Source organism: Momordica charantia (assembly GCF_013281855.1).
Source record: "Momordica charantia cultivar OHB3-1 chromosome 2 unlocalized genomic scaffold, Mcharantia_2.0 BLBB01000002.1, whole genome shotgun sequence".
NCBI classification, from domain to species: Eukaryota; Viridiplantae; Streptophyta; class Magnoliopsida; order Cucurbitales; family Cucurbitaceae; genus Momordica; species Momordica charantia.
In genome coordinates this window covers 1442854-1458358 of record NW_028275160.1, presented here as the reverse complement: position 1 = coordinate 1458358, position 15505 = coordinate 1442854, and the positions used below count along the sequence as shown (strand labels likewise).

The 15505-nt window shown below is 33.8% G+C and overlaps 2 protein-coding genes across 4 annotated transcripts; one reads left to right on the top strand and one right to left on the bottom strand.

The window, feature by feature from the left end:
• Positions 1-182: 182 nt before the first annotated feature.
• LOC111020633 (Aldolase superfamily protein) lies at positions 183-6113 on the bottom strand. 2 transcript variants are annotated; one of them, XM_022297339.2, is made up of 9 exons: positions 5856-6113; positions 3888-4080; positions 3495-3696; positions 3044-3223; positions 2126-2206; positions 1874-2037; positions 1228-1364; positions 882-997; positions 183-778 (listed from the first exon to the last, which is right to left on the bottom strand). In XM_022297339.2, the coding sequence occupies exons 2-9, from the start codon at positions 4052-4054 to the stop codon at positions 530-532; spliced, it is 1296 nt and encodes a 431-aa protein (XP_022153031.1). In that variant the 5' UTR covers positions 4055-4080; positions 5856-6113; the 3' UTR covers positions 183-529. The 2 variants fall into 2 exon arrangements, with proteins under 2 accessions (XP_022153031.1, XP_087977185.1); XM_088121059.1 differs by lacking the exon at positions 5856-6113 and having other exon boundaries at positions 3888-4099.
• Positions 6114-9127: 3014 nt separating this feature from the next.
• On the top strand, positions 9128-14868 carry LOC111020665 (Putative methyltransferase family protein). Of its 2 annotated transcripts, XM_022297383.2 has the most exons (8): positions 9132-9326; positions 9403-9470; positions 10398-10517; positions 12047-12120; positions 12220-12277; positions 12343-12444; positions 13348-13459; positions 14478-14868. In XM_022297383.2, the coding sequence occupies exons 1-8, from the start codon at positions 9262-9264 to the stop codon at positions 14596-14598; spliced, it is 720 nt and encodes a 239-aa protein (XP_022153075.1). In that variant the 5' UTR covers positions 9132-9261; the 3' UTR covers positions 14599-14868. The 2 variants fall into 2 exon arrangements, with proteins under 2 accessions (XP_087977189.1, XP_022153075.1); XM_088121063.1 differs by lacking the exon at positions 10398-10517 and having other exon boundaries at positions 9128-9326.
• Positions 14869-15505: the final 637 nt, after the last annotated feature.

Below are 15505 nucleotides of genomic sequence, written 5' to 3'. Positions count from 1 at the left end.
CAATTTATAGATGAGCTTAATCTGAAAACAATGTGGTTCTTTAATGAAACTTTTCTTAAGAAACAAAATTTCACAAGATTGAAATGGCAGCTACATAAGTTTATGATATAATCCGGTTTGAAAGATCCTAGATTAACGAGCGTAAAAACCAATTTTGTAAATAAAAAAAATTCTGTGCATGCTTTTGCAAATTTTTTATCCATACCCAAATTAATGAGGAATAATTTATTTCTACAGTGTTCACTCTGTGACCTGAATCTTAATACTTCTATATATTATACTCGATACACCGTGACATCACAGCACCTTAACGATTCAAACTGCTGACACAATGGATCAACCAAATCCTCTTCAAATTATGGAGGGGATTCAGCCATAAATTTTCTACTTAATTATGTTCTTTGAGGACTTCTGTATATGGCTGCATCATATTCAGCCAGATAACACAGCATATAGACTTTTAAGTTTCTTGAAGTGAAACCCTTCTTTACTTGTTCAATGTAAGTTGTAAATGTATCACTAAGATGTGTTACATCTTGGAAGAATCGGCTGCAACTCGGTTCAACGCAACGGCAGTCTTCGAACCCGATGGCCGTCCCAAATGATTGCTGATGAAATTCCCAGCAGACATGACCTTTGCCAAATCTACATTGGTTTTAATACCAAGTCCATGGAGCATGTACACCACATCCTCGGTTGCAACATTCCCTGAAGCTCCTTTTGCATATGGGCATCCACCCAAGCCTGCAACAGAGGAATCTATAGTGCTAATTCCCATCTGTTCAAAAACGAAACAAGCACCGGTTAATAAACCAATTTGCATCCCCATATATAGAAAGGAAGTTTTTTAGGACAGAACTCGGCTTCTAAAGAGGCCTTACTTGGAGGGATACTAGAATATTTGGAAGTGATTGCCCATAAGTATCATGGAAGTGGACAGCAAGCTTCTCGACAGGAACAAAAGCCAGCACGGCTTCGAGCATCGGAACAACAGTCCCTATGCCAACAGAAGATAAGAGAGGAAATAGACAAAAGCAATAGAATTAGAATCCGTTACACCAATGTTTGTGATTGTAAGAGAAATATATGTTCGTATCATTCATGTTGAGTACAAAAAACATAACCAAGTAGTAAGATGCTCGTGAATGTAAAGTTGAAAAATAGTAATGCAAGTTGCCACTTAGTTATCTATATTTTGGTTTTGAGAGAGACGGATTAGATTGTTACCAGGCGTGCCAACTCCAATTGTGTCCCCAAGAGAAATTTCGAAGCAGCCCATCTCATAAAGTTCCTTTGCTACATAAGCCACTTTAGATGGTGGAACTGCTCCTTCTGTTGGACAACCAACAACACATGATACATACCTGTTCAAATCCATGGTCAGTTATATCAATCAGAGAACCCTCCAAGAACAGAATGAGGAGGAAAATGATACTAGAAAATAAGTCGTACTCAAACTTTTAAACCATATTCAAGGGAACTATTCATCATTGGCTATTTACAAAGTCCTGGTATACGATTTACTCAGTACTTAATGTTCTTTATTTAATGTGGCAGCTTATTCTAGAAACCGTCCATTGTGGTTGGAGATAAGCCTTGTTGACATAATAATAAATTAAGTTACATTGTTCATATTATTTTTAAATAATAACAAGGTGAAAAATGACGGCTTTCGTTTTTTCATATATGAAGGGAACAGTCCTTACTTAAAGCCAATGATAAAGAAAAAAGAACTTTACTGATTCAGGCATATTTTCGTGAATTATTCTAGAAACATCCCCTAAAGTTCTTTTTCTTTGATCTTAAAACATGCTCTCTTTTTGGTGGACATTGATGCAGATCAATGTCAAGTTAGATTTTTATGGAAGCATACCCTCGGACTGGGATCCCAAGCTTTTTTGCAGCAGAAGTTACAGCACGGTAACGAACAAGACTTTCTTCAATGCTACAATTGATGTTGGACTTTGAAAATGACTCAGAGGCTGATGCAAAGACTGCTACTTCCTTTGCTCCAGCGGCAACAGCAGCTTCAAAGCCCTGGAAGGTAGTGAAGTTTTAGAATAGAGGATTTCAACTTTCCACGTTTGGAAAAAAAGGTTCAACATTGTTTTAAATGATGACCCACTTTCAAATTAGGTGTTAAAACAGGCAATCTGGCACCTTCCAAATCGCGAACAGCTTCCATCACTTCACTTGCATCAGATAACTGGACAAAGAACGAGACAACAAAAATTTTACAAATTTAAGTTTAGCTCATATAACTCCCGAGGAAGCATTTAAGTTCTCATAAAACTTACTACATGGAAAGAAACGTTTTTTGAACAGTACTTATACATGGACCAAGAGGAATTATGTGCAGCACTAGTGGTAGCAAACGTATATCTAAGAAATTCATGGTGAGTAATATCTCATTTTGTCAACTTTGGAGAGAAAAAACTTCAAGCCACATATTTCCTAATCAGTTGATATCAGAACTTCAAAATCCTAAATGAGAAGAAGTTCCAAGGAAAAAATATTAAAATCACAGCAACATTAGTTTGTCTCAGAAACAATCAAGTGGTGTAAACTATAAAAGGTCGAACCACTACTATTAGTACAAAGAAGATAACAGATGCCACCTGACATTTTGGGACGAAGGGTGAGCATTTGATGTGCCAAAGGTTTTTTGTCTTACAGAACATTTGGAATATGAGAGTTCTAGAAGTTTGTGAACTTTTAGTAAGTGTCGACTACAACGAAGATTAAAACATCCCTTGTAAGTGTATGTGGGCAAGGTCTGTGGAGCCTTTTTTTGTAACTTTCGTTTTAGTTAGTTAGTTGTATAGTATCTCTCCTTTTCTATGATCCACCTGTATTCTTTTTTTTCCTTAATAAAAGCTTGGTTTTTCTACAAAGATATCCCAATTGACGTTGCAGTACACAGTCAGACTCCGACTAAAGACAACTATGCACAAACTCCTAATAGACTCAAAAGAAATTCAAGCGGCTATTTCTGGTATTATTAAGAAAATCTAAAGAAGGCTACAATTTGTACCAAAATTACCTGAGGCACTCGTGAAGGTGATACAAAACTGGTAGCCTCAATAACAGTCAATCCTGAAGATACTAGTCTGTGGATCAATTCAACCTTTACAGATGTTGGTACCATATTCTTCTCATTTTGAAGCCCGTCCCTTGGACCAACTTCTACTATCTTCACAAACTTTGGCATACCACCAAAAAACTGCAGGCCCATATTAAAAATAATATCAGAAAAGTCAACACTCTATGAGAGATAGATTCCATAGACCACCAAATCATTTGGTGGAAGTTTGCGAAGTAAATAGAATATGATAGGTAGAGCAAGAAAAACAATTGGAAGGAGATAGAAGCGCATAGATTCAGTTAAAACAAATGAAATTGGAAGGAAACGCCTCTCAATAGCTGTAGATTATTACAAAGGTTCTCAAAGAAGAGTGATTAGATATATACAGGTCTAATGGATATCAAATCACCTTTGTCCTGTGTTGCACATTGTCCCCACTACTATTTGTCTGGTAATCACGACCTGGAGAACAGTGTGAATCACAAAAATTTCCAGATAGAGAGTTTTTCCTGCCTAAGCTCATTGTCCTCTGATTGACGGAGCCATTTTGGGACGTGTCTTTCCTATGTCTTCTCCATGGAAACGTCTCTCTAGCATCCTCATCATATTCACTGTTAAAATAAAAACATCAAAATGATTCAATTAAAATAAAATCAAAAAGTGAAGAAGAAGCACAAATTTATTTGTCATACTGGTGAAAAGTGAACCTAAGCATTGCAGAGACAACTAATATTTTAAATAAGAATGACGAGAAGAGTGATTACAAAAATAACAATGTAAAAGAGATTAATTCTCTGCTTACTTGCAACTATTGGATGAGCTACTTCTCCCCCCTTGAATCCAGCAGATTCCCATTCCCATGTCATTTCCTATAGGTCGGCAAGCACCAGATGAAAATCTTTGGATCCGATCAATTGTACTCATGCTTGGCAATTTGTCAAGACCAAGTGGCTCCTCCAAACTCGACATCGTGGAAGCAAAAGCAAAAACCAGAACTGAGTTTGAGAAATAAACGAAATAAGTTTTCTGCCACTAGGGATAGGTATCTCACTGCATTAAATTTAACAGATAGAACCTTAATAATAGACTAGTCAAATCTAGTTTTATAATTGCTTCAATCAAATGGTATCAACAATTTGTTTGAAGCAAGCAATTAAAAAGTTCGTCTTTTTAGTCTCCCATACATAAGTAAACAAGAGCAACATATCATGACATTTCATACTAATCAAATTTATTTGGTTTTCCTATCAAAAAAATTATTTGGATGATCTATTCACGTATTAAAATGCTGATTGGGAAGCCTCGAATTCCACTCAATAACTTTCTTTGAAATATATAAATAGAAAGGTATTAACTTTTTATATGGAAAAAAAAAAACAGATATTGAAGGATGGAAGCATTCCAGCGCTCCATCACCATGGCTTCAGTTAAGTTCAGTTATTTTGCTTTCTTATGAGGTAAAATTGATGGTATAACAAAAATTAAAAGGCAAAGAAAGACACTAGAGTTAGATGCAAATAGTCTTTAGGGCAACAGGGCATGGACTCTTAACATAAAATTAAATGCCCCCGTACTAGATCATCTGCAAATTGTCGGTGAACTCTATTGAAGTATCCATTGATCTTAACCTTCGTGGTCCAAACAATGTCAAAAAAAACTAATAATCTTCATGTGGCTAGTAATTTTGTATCTACGCCATTGAAATACCCCTCCAGTCTCCACCACATTAAATAGTCAGATGATGTGAAAATAAAAATTCTGATATGAACTTTATTTTTTTAATTTAAATCTGAACATTCCTATTTCAGATTTCCTGCATTGCATGCCGATTATAGATTATAAAAGGCACATTGCTCCCACTACTCAGTCTTGTCTTGTACCAAGAGGTACAACAATATATATCAAGGTTGCACAAACACCTCTAACTTACAGAAGTTTCCATCGACTCTATCCAATTCCTAGGAGTTTTACACATTGAGCTCACTCGAAAACGGAACAGCATTGGCCCGCTGGCATGCTCGTTCTGATCTTGGATGCAATTGAAGAATTGCCATAAAAAAATCACCAAGGCATATATGAAAAATTTTGTATACTCATGAATTTTCCACATATAATGAGAGTTTCCACAGACATGCCATTGATTACCGACCCAATAAATACTGTCAGTGAAATTCTCCATCACAAATGACAAAGCTGTTATAATCTAAGTTTCATTGGCACCCTAAAAATCAAGAATAAAGGTGCGGTCTCAACAATCCATGCATTAGTTTCGACGCAGTGTGTAAAATTCAGTATAGCATCAGAACCCAAAAAGAGAGGGCCAGTAGAGATGGCAAATCATAGGAAACCCGGGCTCAAAGCAAGCAATATGGAAACTGATTTTCATCAAACTCCAATTAGCAATTACAATACTCAACCCAGGAGTATAGCGGAACTAAGAACTCCGAAACAAGCATGTAAATAAATTTTGAAACAAAAAAAAAACGATTGAAATTCTCGGTCAGAAAACTCCCAAGCCATCTCAACATAATTCTTGAAAGAAAAACTAATAAAAAAACAAAAATCAGCCAACTCCCACACAAATTCATAAGTGCACAGAATATAATTTACGAACACCAAAGAAACAGCGAACGATTTAAGGGATGTACAACAGCAATGGCTTCTATATTAGGCAGTTTCCCCTTTTCTACACTTTCTGGAAAGCCAAACACAAGAACAGAAATCCCAGAAAAAAAAAAGGGACAAAACAAAGAGAAGAAAAGAATCGAACCTGGAGTAGAGAATCAGGAAAGATCACTTTCGCGCGGTGGGAGAGAAGAAAGTAGTAACCGACGAGGAAAAAAAATTATATGGTGATTGAATTTGTAATTCAAACGCAACCAAATGCGATGCAGTTCATCCCAAACAAGCAAACAAGGAAATCGAAATTTCCCTGCGTTGTTGGGTTGGTGGACGTCGTTAATGCCGAATTTCCTTTTCAATTTTTTTATTTTTCGATTTCGAATTAAAGTCAGTTTCAATAAATAGAGGTTTCTCTGGTTCAAGAGAGGGATAGGTAGTAGGTTGGGTAGTTGTCCGTTGAAAGTTGGTCGTATTTCTTCATCCCCTTCCTCTCCTCTCTCTTCAAATTAATTATTAATTGTTCCCATCATAATAGCCTTTAATCTCTCTTTTGAAGCAAAAGCAACAATTTACAGTAATTACTCCTAAGTTCTCAATTATATCTTAGTTATTTTGTTACTTTTTTTAATACAATAAATTGGAGTATGAAGTTTCAATCTCCCCCTTACTGTTAATTTTTCATCAAATTTAATGGTTGCTAACATTTAATATAAATTTAAATTGATTAAATTAAAATTTAGTTTAAATTTTGTTTTAGTTCTTTAATTTACAAAATATTTATCTCATCTCTAAAATTCTATGTAACAATTTTGAATTGTTTTGTTAAGAGAAAGTATAATTGGTATAATACCTAAAACTGTTAGGATTTCGTCATACATTTATTTTATTATTTTTTTAGTACTCGTCACACATTTATTTGATGATAGATACATAACTTGATAATCTATTAACTAAATATAATTAACATAATTATATAAATATAAGCTCACTTGAATATGAAATAGATCTATTTTAAGTAATTTATTCTAAATTAGGTATAATTTAATCTAACAAATAGATTATGTGATTTCAAATGTGTATGTTGATCTACTAATGTGGGCATATATTGAAACTCTGAAATAATTAAAGACACATTAGGGTGACAATTCAAGAATAATTATAGTAATTACCATTTTTAAAAAAACTCGAAAGCATTATCCAACAAGATATCTTGTTTTTCAAACTTTTATTGGAGTTTTTCTTCTTTTTTAAGATACACTTAGAATCCTTATTCAAATTTTTAAGAAGAAATACAAACAAACAAAACTTATTTTTTAATTTAAAATTTGAATAATTTTAAAAAATTACAAAACAATTTTTGAGAAGTAGAAAAACAAAAATTAAAGAGCAATGCTTTTCTAGTGATTAACTATTCAAACTTTCAATCTTCGGTGGATAAGGACACCAATATTCTAAAAGTCAATGGTTTCAACTTAAAAAATAAAAATTAAAAATTCAAGCCATTAATTTTTAATAGTTATCTATTTTTTGGAAAATGAAAAGAAAAAAGAAAAAATCTCTATTCTTTCTCGTTGAAAACGAAGTATTGTCCAACGTAACGGGAAAAGAAAAAACGCGGACCAGAAGCAGAGTCGCGTGGGGTGGGTCCCGCTGCGGTGGCCGTATCGCAGCAGCCACGGTGGCAACGCGAGTGGCTCCGGCGTGCAGGTGCAGCTCCACCGTCAATTTGGACGGTGCTCGTACTGGTTGGCCTGATACGATACGAGACGTGGGAATTTTACTTACCCAGCCAGTTGTTGCCACGTGTACGCTAATTTGTGTATCCATTGAAATGACCCAGTGGAATGGGGTTGAATGGAGTCCACGTGGGTCCTTCACGCTTGAGAAAAAAAATCTAGGTTTGTGGTGGTACATGCTTCCGGAATTTTGTCTGTTTATTATCTATCAGCTCAACCGCGTTTAAAATATTTTTGTGACACAAAATAAACAATGCATTATTTGTGCCAAAGTGTGAACAGAATAAATATGTATCTTTCGTAGTACTGAAACTTTTTTCTTTTCTTATTTCTAGATCGAAAGATTGAAACTTTGAAAAGATAATTAATGTTTTACCTATTTAATTATTCTCTCACTAATCTTTCAATTAAAAATATACTTTGTACTAAAACTATTAATATCATGTAACAATACAAACATCTTCTTATTTATATAACCAAACCACGGCCGTATAATTAATAAAGTTTAATCATAGAGATTAAATTGAGATCAAATTCAAAGATGAGACTAAAATGATAATCATTTTTATGTCCGGTGTGAAACATATATATGTCTGCTCTTCCTCCATCTATTTTGGCATAAACCAATTGTGGGAGCCAACAATGATTGCTCAAAATTTTACATGTAACAAAGAGTATGGGGTCATCGTTAGTCAAATATAGCGTGTGCTTATGGGTTCACCACTTCCCACAACCCATGTAGGTTTTTCTACCATCGATGTTGTCTCTTCTCAAAGACGACCTCCTCTAAAGCGCCTCGTCATTAGCATGCGGGTCAATAATAAGGAGCGATAAGTCTTTTTGAGATTCATTGATCACCTATGAAATTCTCATGGAGTAATTTTCACTCTTCCTTTGATTGAAATGACATGTACTCGCTTTTCAAAATACGGAATTTTAAATCTTTGTATCGCAAATTGGTTGAACTAAAAAAATATACATTGGAAGGATAGAATTTTTTGGATGATCAATTGCACTTAAAATAGATCATGCACACAAGTTTATAAGATAAACTTGTTAATTAAGGTATACAAGTCATCTCTTTAAAGTCAGGTTCAAATCTCACTCTAGCTAACTTACTTGAAAAATAATAAATAGGTTAAAATATATATCTTTTGTCAAAATGTCAAAAAAGTTCAAACTAATAATAATTAATTAAAAAAATATAACCTAATGTAAGATCACGATATGAGTATTTTTATTTTTTCTTTTTTCTTTTAGGCACACGTCGATATTTTCATCTACATGTCCATATTTTCATGGGTTCGACATAGACATGAGGATATATCGATACTTCCATTATAGTACAAAAAAATCGATAAAATATAAAAAAAAATCAACATCACTAATATATACATATTATCAATATTAATTATTATTTTTTACTTATTTAGAAATATGAAAATGTTTATCTGTTAATTTAAATATTTTTGACAATTTTTTAATTTTTATAACTTTTACAGAAATATCTATCAACATCGATATTTTATCGATATTTCCATGAAATTGAGACCGCACTCAACATTTAAAACCTTTTCAAACTTAGAAAAATGCGAAAAAAAAAAACTTAGAAAAGTGGGCACAAAAATTAGGCATTTGGCTATGTTCAAATTATAAGAAAATGAATCTAGAATAGTGTATTTAACATTGATCCAACATCGTATTTCACTTTTTGAACACGGGCGCCCATTTTTGTGCTTGAGCTCAACCACACTCAAGACCTGGCAAGCCGACTCGCAGACCTTCAGAACGCCAAAAATCTAGTGAAGTCAGAGACTGATGGAACGAGAAGAGGAAGAGGAAGACATAGTTTGTTTAGATGCTTCATTCTTTATGAACAACGAGTAATTCTCTCTTTGTCGACTCCTTTTCTGTTTCTTTCTCCGAAAATCTAACGATATCTTGTTTACGAATATGCAGTTATCGGCTCACCACGTTTACGTTTGGGTCCCATGTGATCGAACTCCTCTGTCTTCAGTCAGCTTCCAGTGAGTTTTATTGTTTTAACTTTGCGTTTTGCGGAATATACTTCACTTTACGTGATTGTGTTGTTGAATTATTGCTGCTAATTTTGTCTCGGATTACTCGAGGATTTCTTATACGCCTGCTTTTTGGATTCAATTCCCTGTACATTTGCATACCTTGTTAGTTTCGATGCTAAATGAACGATATACTTAATTTGTTTTATGCTAACCGGATAAGCTCATGTAGTTCGAATGATATAAATAATAGCCAGTAATTATTGGCACTAATATGCCTATATCGGCCCACGAATGCTTCTGGTTGCTACGATCATTTCTCAAGAGTGATCAACGTTATTGTCTCGGATATATATATATATATATATTTTTTTTTTTATAGTTTTAGTTTTAGGGTTTCAATTTATCAAATGATAAAATTGATAGATATTCCAATAAAGTATGGAAAGTGTGAAAATTAATATTAGCAGTTTAGTATACATCAATGTTATTATATGATGTAAGAGATATGGATAATTTTGTTAAATGCATTACATTTTATGTGCTTTGTTTGGATCATAGATGTATTTGTTAATCGAATATAAAGTCAAACCCTTAAAGGAATAGCTATACTCACCAAATCATTTTTTCTTTTCTGAAACAAAAGGTTTTCTCAAGTATTTTTTCTGTGAAGAATTTAAATTATCGTGTCACACATGTTATTTGGATTATAGAACCTCCTTTGTGGTTTTAAAGTTATCAACGATGTTAAAAATATAATCTATCATTCCTTATTTGCTAAAAGGTGGCCCCAAATGTTATGCATTCATGCTATATTAATGTTGTAATTTATTTGCATTGAAATAGATATATATTTTTAAGTCAACATGAGCACATCAAGTTATTATATCTTATAGCTCCTTGGAAATGTTGCTAAACTAACAATTCTTGAAACAGCTGATTTTGATTTAACGGGCCAATTAGTGTGGCCTGGTGCGTTGCTCTTGAACAATTATCTTTCGAAACATGCTCACCTGCTTCAAGGATGTTCTATCATTGAACTAGGATCTGGTGTTGGTATGTACTTTGACTGAATTTGCTTGCTTCCCTCGTGACTTCTGGAGCAGAGATTCCTTTGCGTAGTTTGCATGTGTAAATTGTAGATTGAAATGTTTATTATGGTTGTATTTATTGGATAGCATACCTATTAAGTGGAAGGTAGAGAGAGGATAGAGATGAAAGAATCTGCTTTTGCAGCCTGCGAGTATTTGAAGGTAGATACAGTGGGAAATCCCAAGTATAGTCTCATAAAGACGAGAGTGAACTTAGAAAACTGAGGGTTCTAATTGAGTCCAAGATATGCAACAGAAACAAGTCCTTGATGTTTAAAAACCAGAGCACAGCAAGAAAGTAGCTTCAACTTATTTTAGAACATAAAAGTTCAGAGTCCTTTATTTTTTCTTTTGAAACAAACAACTTCCCATGGATAGTATAAAAGTGTCAAAGAGGTGAAAGCACCTAAACCAGAGTAAATTATGAAAACTCGATCCAACTGGTGATGATTAAAAAAAATCGTAAATATGAAAGAAAAGAAAAGGATGGAGGAAAGTACACCAAGAAGAACCAATGACTTAACGTTGTCCAATAAATTCTCTCAATTCAATTACATAAGAACTTCTATAATTCCTATCTAACCAAGTCTTTGGACGAACCTTAACTATACATTGAAATTCAGTTTTAATGCTCTCAAAATCTTTCTCAGCGCACAATATTAGACATAAATGAAACAATGGCTCGATAAAATTCCCTTTCACACTTCTATACAGCTTACTCCCCAGTACTGCACATGCTGGAGAAAAACTTAGCTGCAACGTAATTTACATAAAAATTAAACACGAAGAAATGAACATAATTCTTAGGTTATCATGTAAAGTGGACTATTGTATTCCTTGAAAGATCTTGCTCCGAATGACATGGTATCTTATTTTGTAAGGCTTGGGGATGAATATATTTTTCTCTGGCATCTATGACTATCATCTTAAGGAAAAAGAAAACCAATTTACATTGTATTTGGGTGAATTGTCTGTTTTACAAAAATGTACTAGCGAGGAACTCTTACACTATTTGTAGATTATCATGCAGTTGTTTGTTTTTATGATCTTTGTTCTCTTAAACACTTAAATTTTTTTTTCCCTCCTCTTCTTCTTCAAGTTAAGGACCATCTTGGGAATATCTCAACTAAAAACATTTAACATTATTGAAATAGGTTTATTGTATTAAGAAACAAAAGATCATGCTAAACAATTTGAGAACAATGTATTAACAGAATTCTCATTTTCAAGTGAAATAAGATTGAGTTTTCTTTAAGAAACAAATTTCATTCAAATTATGAAATAAAGGCGGACAAAGCCAACAGAAGTCAGGAGATTATGAAAAAGACCTCTAGTTGGGACAAATCATGGAGAGATCATAATTAGTAAAAAGACTATTATTGCTACTCCACGAAGATGAAACAAAAAGATGTCTTTGCTTTCTTTCGTTGTTTTCCATATAATGTCCAATGATGAAGTTCTGATATGACATGGGCGATCTTCTTAAAATCACAGGTGTCACTGGAATACTTTGCAGCAAATCTTGCCACAAAGTGGTGTTGACAGACCATAATGAGGAAGTTCTAAAGGCGAGGTCATTAGACTAATCTGAATAAATTTAGAAATATATATATTATAAGAAGTTATTCTCTCTTTGTTGTCTGATGACCTCGTATATAATGTCACAGATCCTGAGGAAAAACATACAGCTTCATGCATCTCCCGAATCCCTCGGAAATTCTGCTGGTGAGAGAAACAATTTGAAAAAAGGTTATTTGTTTGGATGTAATTATATTTACAATTCTATGCAGGACTAGTAGCCGAGAAGCTTGAATGGGGAAATTCTGATCAGATAACTCAAATTTTAGACAAGTATTCTGGTGGATTCGACCTAATTCTTGGTGCTGATATCTATATCCTGACTCTTATTCATTTTGCTCAAGAAATGTTAAATTGACAAAATGAGTTTTTGGTACGTTAAGGACCTTAAGGTTAAACAGCCGAGAGAGAAAAACAGCCTAAGGTCCTAAAACGTGCCAAACTTTCCTCTCTTTGCTAATTGGTAATGTGTGGACATAATCGATTCCATATCATAACCTCCTAGGACTTAGGAGGCAGAAATACTGATAGGGTTTGATTGGTTCATCTTCAAGTTTCTTTGATGCTTGATTATTCTTAGGAACGTATGTTATACCTTGAACAGAAATGTTTTTATCACTTAATCAGACTTCTTATGTAAGTCTTGAGTTTAGGTTTTCTCACGATTAATATTTGATGCATCACATTTCAAATTCATATGTTAAAGCAAATGCCACGTTAGTAGGTCAGTAATTGGTTTGGCATTAAAGGGGGCGAAAGATTTTGAAAATCAGGACTGTTTTTTCCTTTATTCTTCTCTTTTACGTATTTTTTTTAATCCTTTCACATAAAGCAGATTTCATTTCTTTCGTTTTCTATTGTTGTATTGAGAAAGATTTAGGGTTGAGAAGTTCCATGCAGCTTACCTCGGATCTAGATTAGCAGGAGAAAGGAAAGTAAAAATTTGGCTGCTTGGTTTCAGTAATTCTTTTTCACCTTTCTTTTCTCCATTTCTTATCATTTATCAAATAGAAAAAAAAATATCAGAATGAAGCAGTTTCAGTCTTGTTTCTAGCCCAACTTATTTTTTAGCTTTACAATATTTTAACAGAAGACCCAAGAAGAGGGGACACTTCCTCACATAGATTTAGGCAAGAATGAAGCCACTAGCTTGCAAATAACTTGTTTGTACAGGAAATGTTGCATTTTCATCTCCGAATAACCTTGACAGTTATTAAGCTTTCAACAATCAAGTGTGCCCTTGCTCTTCAAAACAGCTGAACGGCTCCTCCAAGTTAGAGAAAGAGGAAAATGCAAATTCATACTTGCTTACGTATCCCGAGCTAAGATGTGAGTAACTCCTTGGCTTTATGTTATTATTACGTTTCCAGTTTCTGAAGAAGCCTAAACTTTTACTTCATTGATAAAAGTAGACTCCGGAATGGTCCATTGCAAGGTATCTTCTAGATATCTTCCCTTTGTTCTAAAGCATGATACATTGCAAGGTTCCAAAAGTATAAATGCTTATTCTTTTCTCTCTTTTGACAAGTATTTTGGTGGATTTGACCTAATTCACTGGAATTTGACCCAAGAAAAAGTATATGCTTACTCATCAAGCCCTTTGGAAATTAACATAGACCAAAAAGTTTCTTGATTAATTTCAAGGATGATTGAAGTTAAATACCATTTGTATATCTACATCATATGGCAACATGTAATATCTGTTAACTACTCGTTGATTAATTCCAAAAATTCTAATTGTAGATTTCCATTTTAGTGATTAATTTCTATATATATAGATAGATGGGCTGCTTTGTGAGAAAAGCCACAACACAAATTGAAATGTATTTTCATAAAGCTCTTTAAAACAGTAAAACTTGAGAATCTGAGGAATTTTAGTCGAGGATTCCCGGCTTATTTCTGCTCATTGGAATTATTTTATGGCAGTGTCCAAAATAGACGTCTAAATTTAGCTTAAGCTTCATACTGAATTCCTTCCAGAATCCCTTTCTACCTCCCCCATCTCCTATGTTTTTCTCATCTTCCTGGATTTAGCATCTGGCATCAAATGTGACATGAAAAAATCTAGAATTTATTTTCAGACAATGAGTATGGTCTCCTTCGTTATTGCCGTCACTTGGCAATTTTCACCTCTTCCTCAAGCAATGTATCATTGGTATTCCTATGATTACCACCTCTAGCAGTGTTTCTTTATTGACATAGTCTATAGGAGTAGACAACTAGCATGAATGCTGGTCTGTTTCGAACTTAAGAACATAGTAGTACAACCTATGGAAAAGATCTTGTTCAAGTAAGGTTGTTGCTCTTTTTATTTACTAAAAGTTGCTTTGGTTCATTTCTTCTGTAGCATGGATGCTCTGATACTTGACGAAGCTGCTCGGCACGGGATGCAAATGACTGAAGTAGCTGGAACGCGATCAGTTGTAGGGAATCTTCAAGGAGTCATCTACGAGATCACACTTAAATAGAAGCTTTGGAAATCCCAGCAAGATTTGTAATGCCCTAAAATCCGTTATGGCCTAAAGTTATTAGACTTTTCAGTTCCTTCTCAAAATTCACCTTCGAATGAAGTAGCTCTCTGTTTTCTTCTTCAACCTTTTGGTTTCTGCAAAATTTATTAGATGCACCCACAGGCTAGATTTTTGTGACCTATGTCAATTTCAAATCTTAACCATACTGTCAATTTCCCACTGCTCACCATGTTCTTAAATTGATAAAAGATAAAATGTGTTTGGTGACCTTTTTTCTTAATTTTTTAATTTTAGTTTTTTGGATTTGTTTATAACTTTATATTATTTTAATTTGAAGTGTAAAAGTGGAAAAAACGCATTCGATATTAATAGTGGTCCGCTTCTGTTCTCTTGGAAAAGATGGATTTATTCTATTTCTCATCGCTCTTTGAAGAAGCACCTGAATTTTAAGGGTAAACAAATGCCAAATCTTCAGCATGAGTTATAAATCTTGATCACGTTTAACATAGTCTTTTGATCTAAAATTTGTATATAATTTTGAAAACATTTCGGAGGGAGAGGAAGTAAGAAATTCTTTCCAGGCAGAAAATTTCATCCATATCCAACCCAACAACTATGAAGATTATGTTACACTAATTCATTTTGGTAGATCAAATTTCTGGAGTTAAAAACTCGACCCTCTGAAAACTGTGTTGTCTAACTAAATTAGTTAAAATTTACTCTCCAAATGTAACTTGATTTGGTTGATTCAACCAAGTTTTTCTTCCTAAATAGAGACCTAAAATGACCAACTTGAACTGTTTTTTTTTCCTTTTTAAAATTATTATTATTTTGTTTTTTTGGGATAAGAAACAAATACATTAACACGATACAGCCTAGGAGCTGGGTGAGAAACACCCCTCCC

Excerpts from the sequence above, each read along its gene's own strand:
- LOC111020633 (XM_022297339.2), bottom strand. The coding sequence starts at position 4,054 with ATGTCGAGTTTGGAGGAGCCACTTGGTCTTGACAAATTGCCAAGCATG. Across the intron at positions 3,224-3,494 it reads ATGTGCAACACAGGACAAAG|TTTTTTGGTGGTATGCCAAA; the intron begins GTGATTTGATAT and ends ATGGGCCTGCAG. Across the intron at positions 2,038-2,125 it reads TTTTAACACCTAATTTGAAA|GGCTTTGAAGCTGCTGTTGC; the intron begins GTGGGTCATCAT and ends ACTACCTTCCAG.
- LOC111020665 (XM_022297383.2), top strand. The coding sequence starts at position 9,262 with ATGGAACGAGAAGAGGAAGAGGAAGACATAGTTTGTTTAGATGCTTCA. Across the intron at positions 12,278-12,342 it reads ATCCCTCGGAAATTCTGCTG|GACTAGTAGCCGAGAAGCTT; the intron begins GTGAGAGAAACA and ends AATTCTATGCAG. Across the intron at positions 12,445-13,347 it reads AATTCTTGGTGCTGATATCT|GCTTTCAACAATCAAGTGTG; the intron begins ATATCCTGACTC and ends GACAGTTATTAA.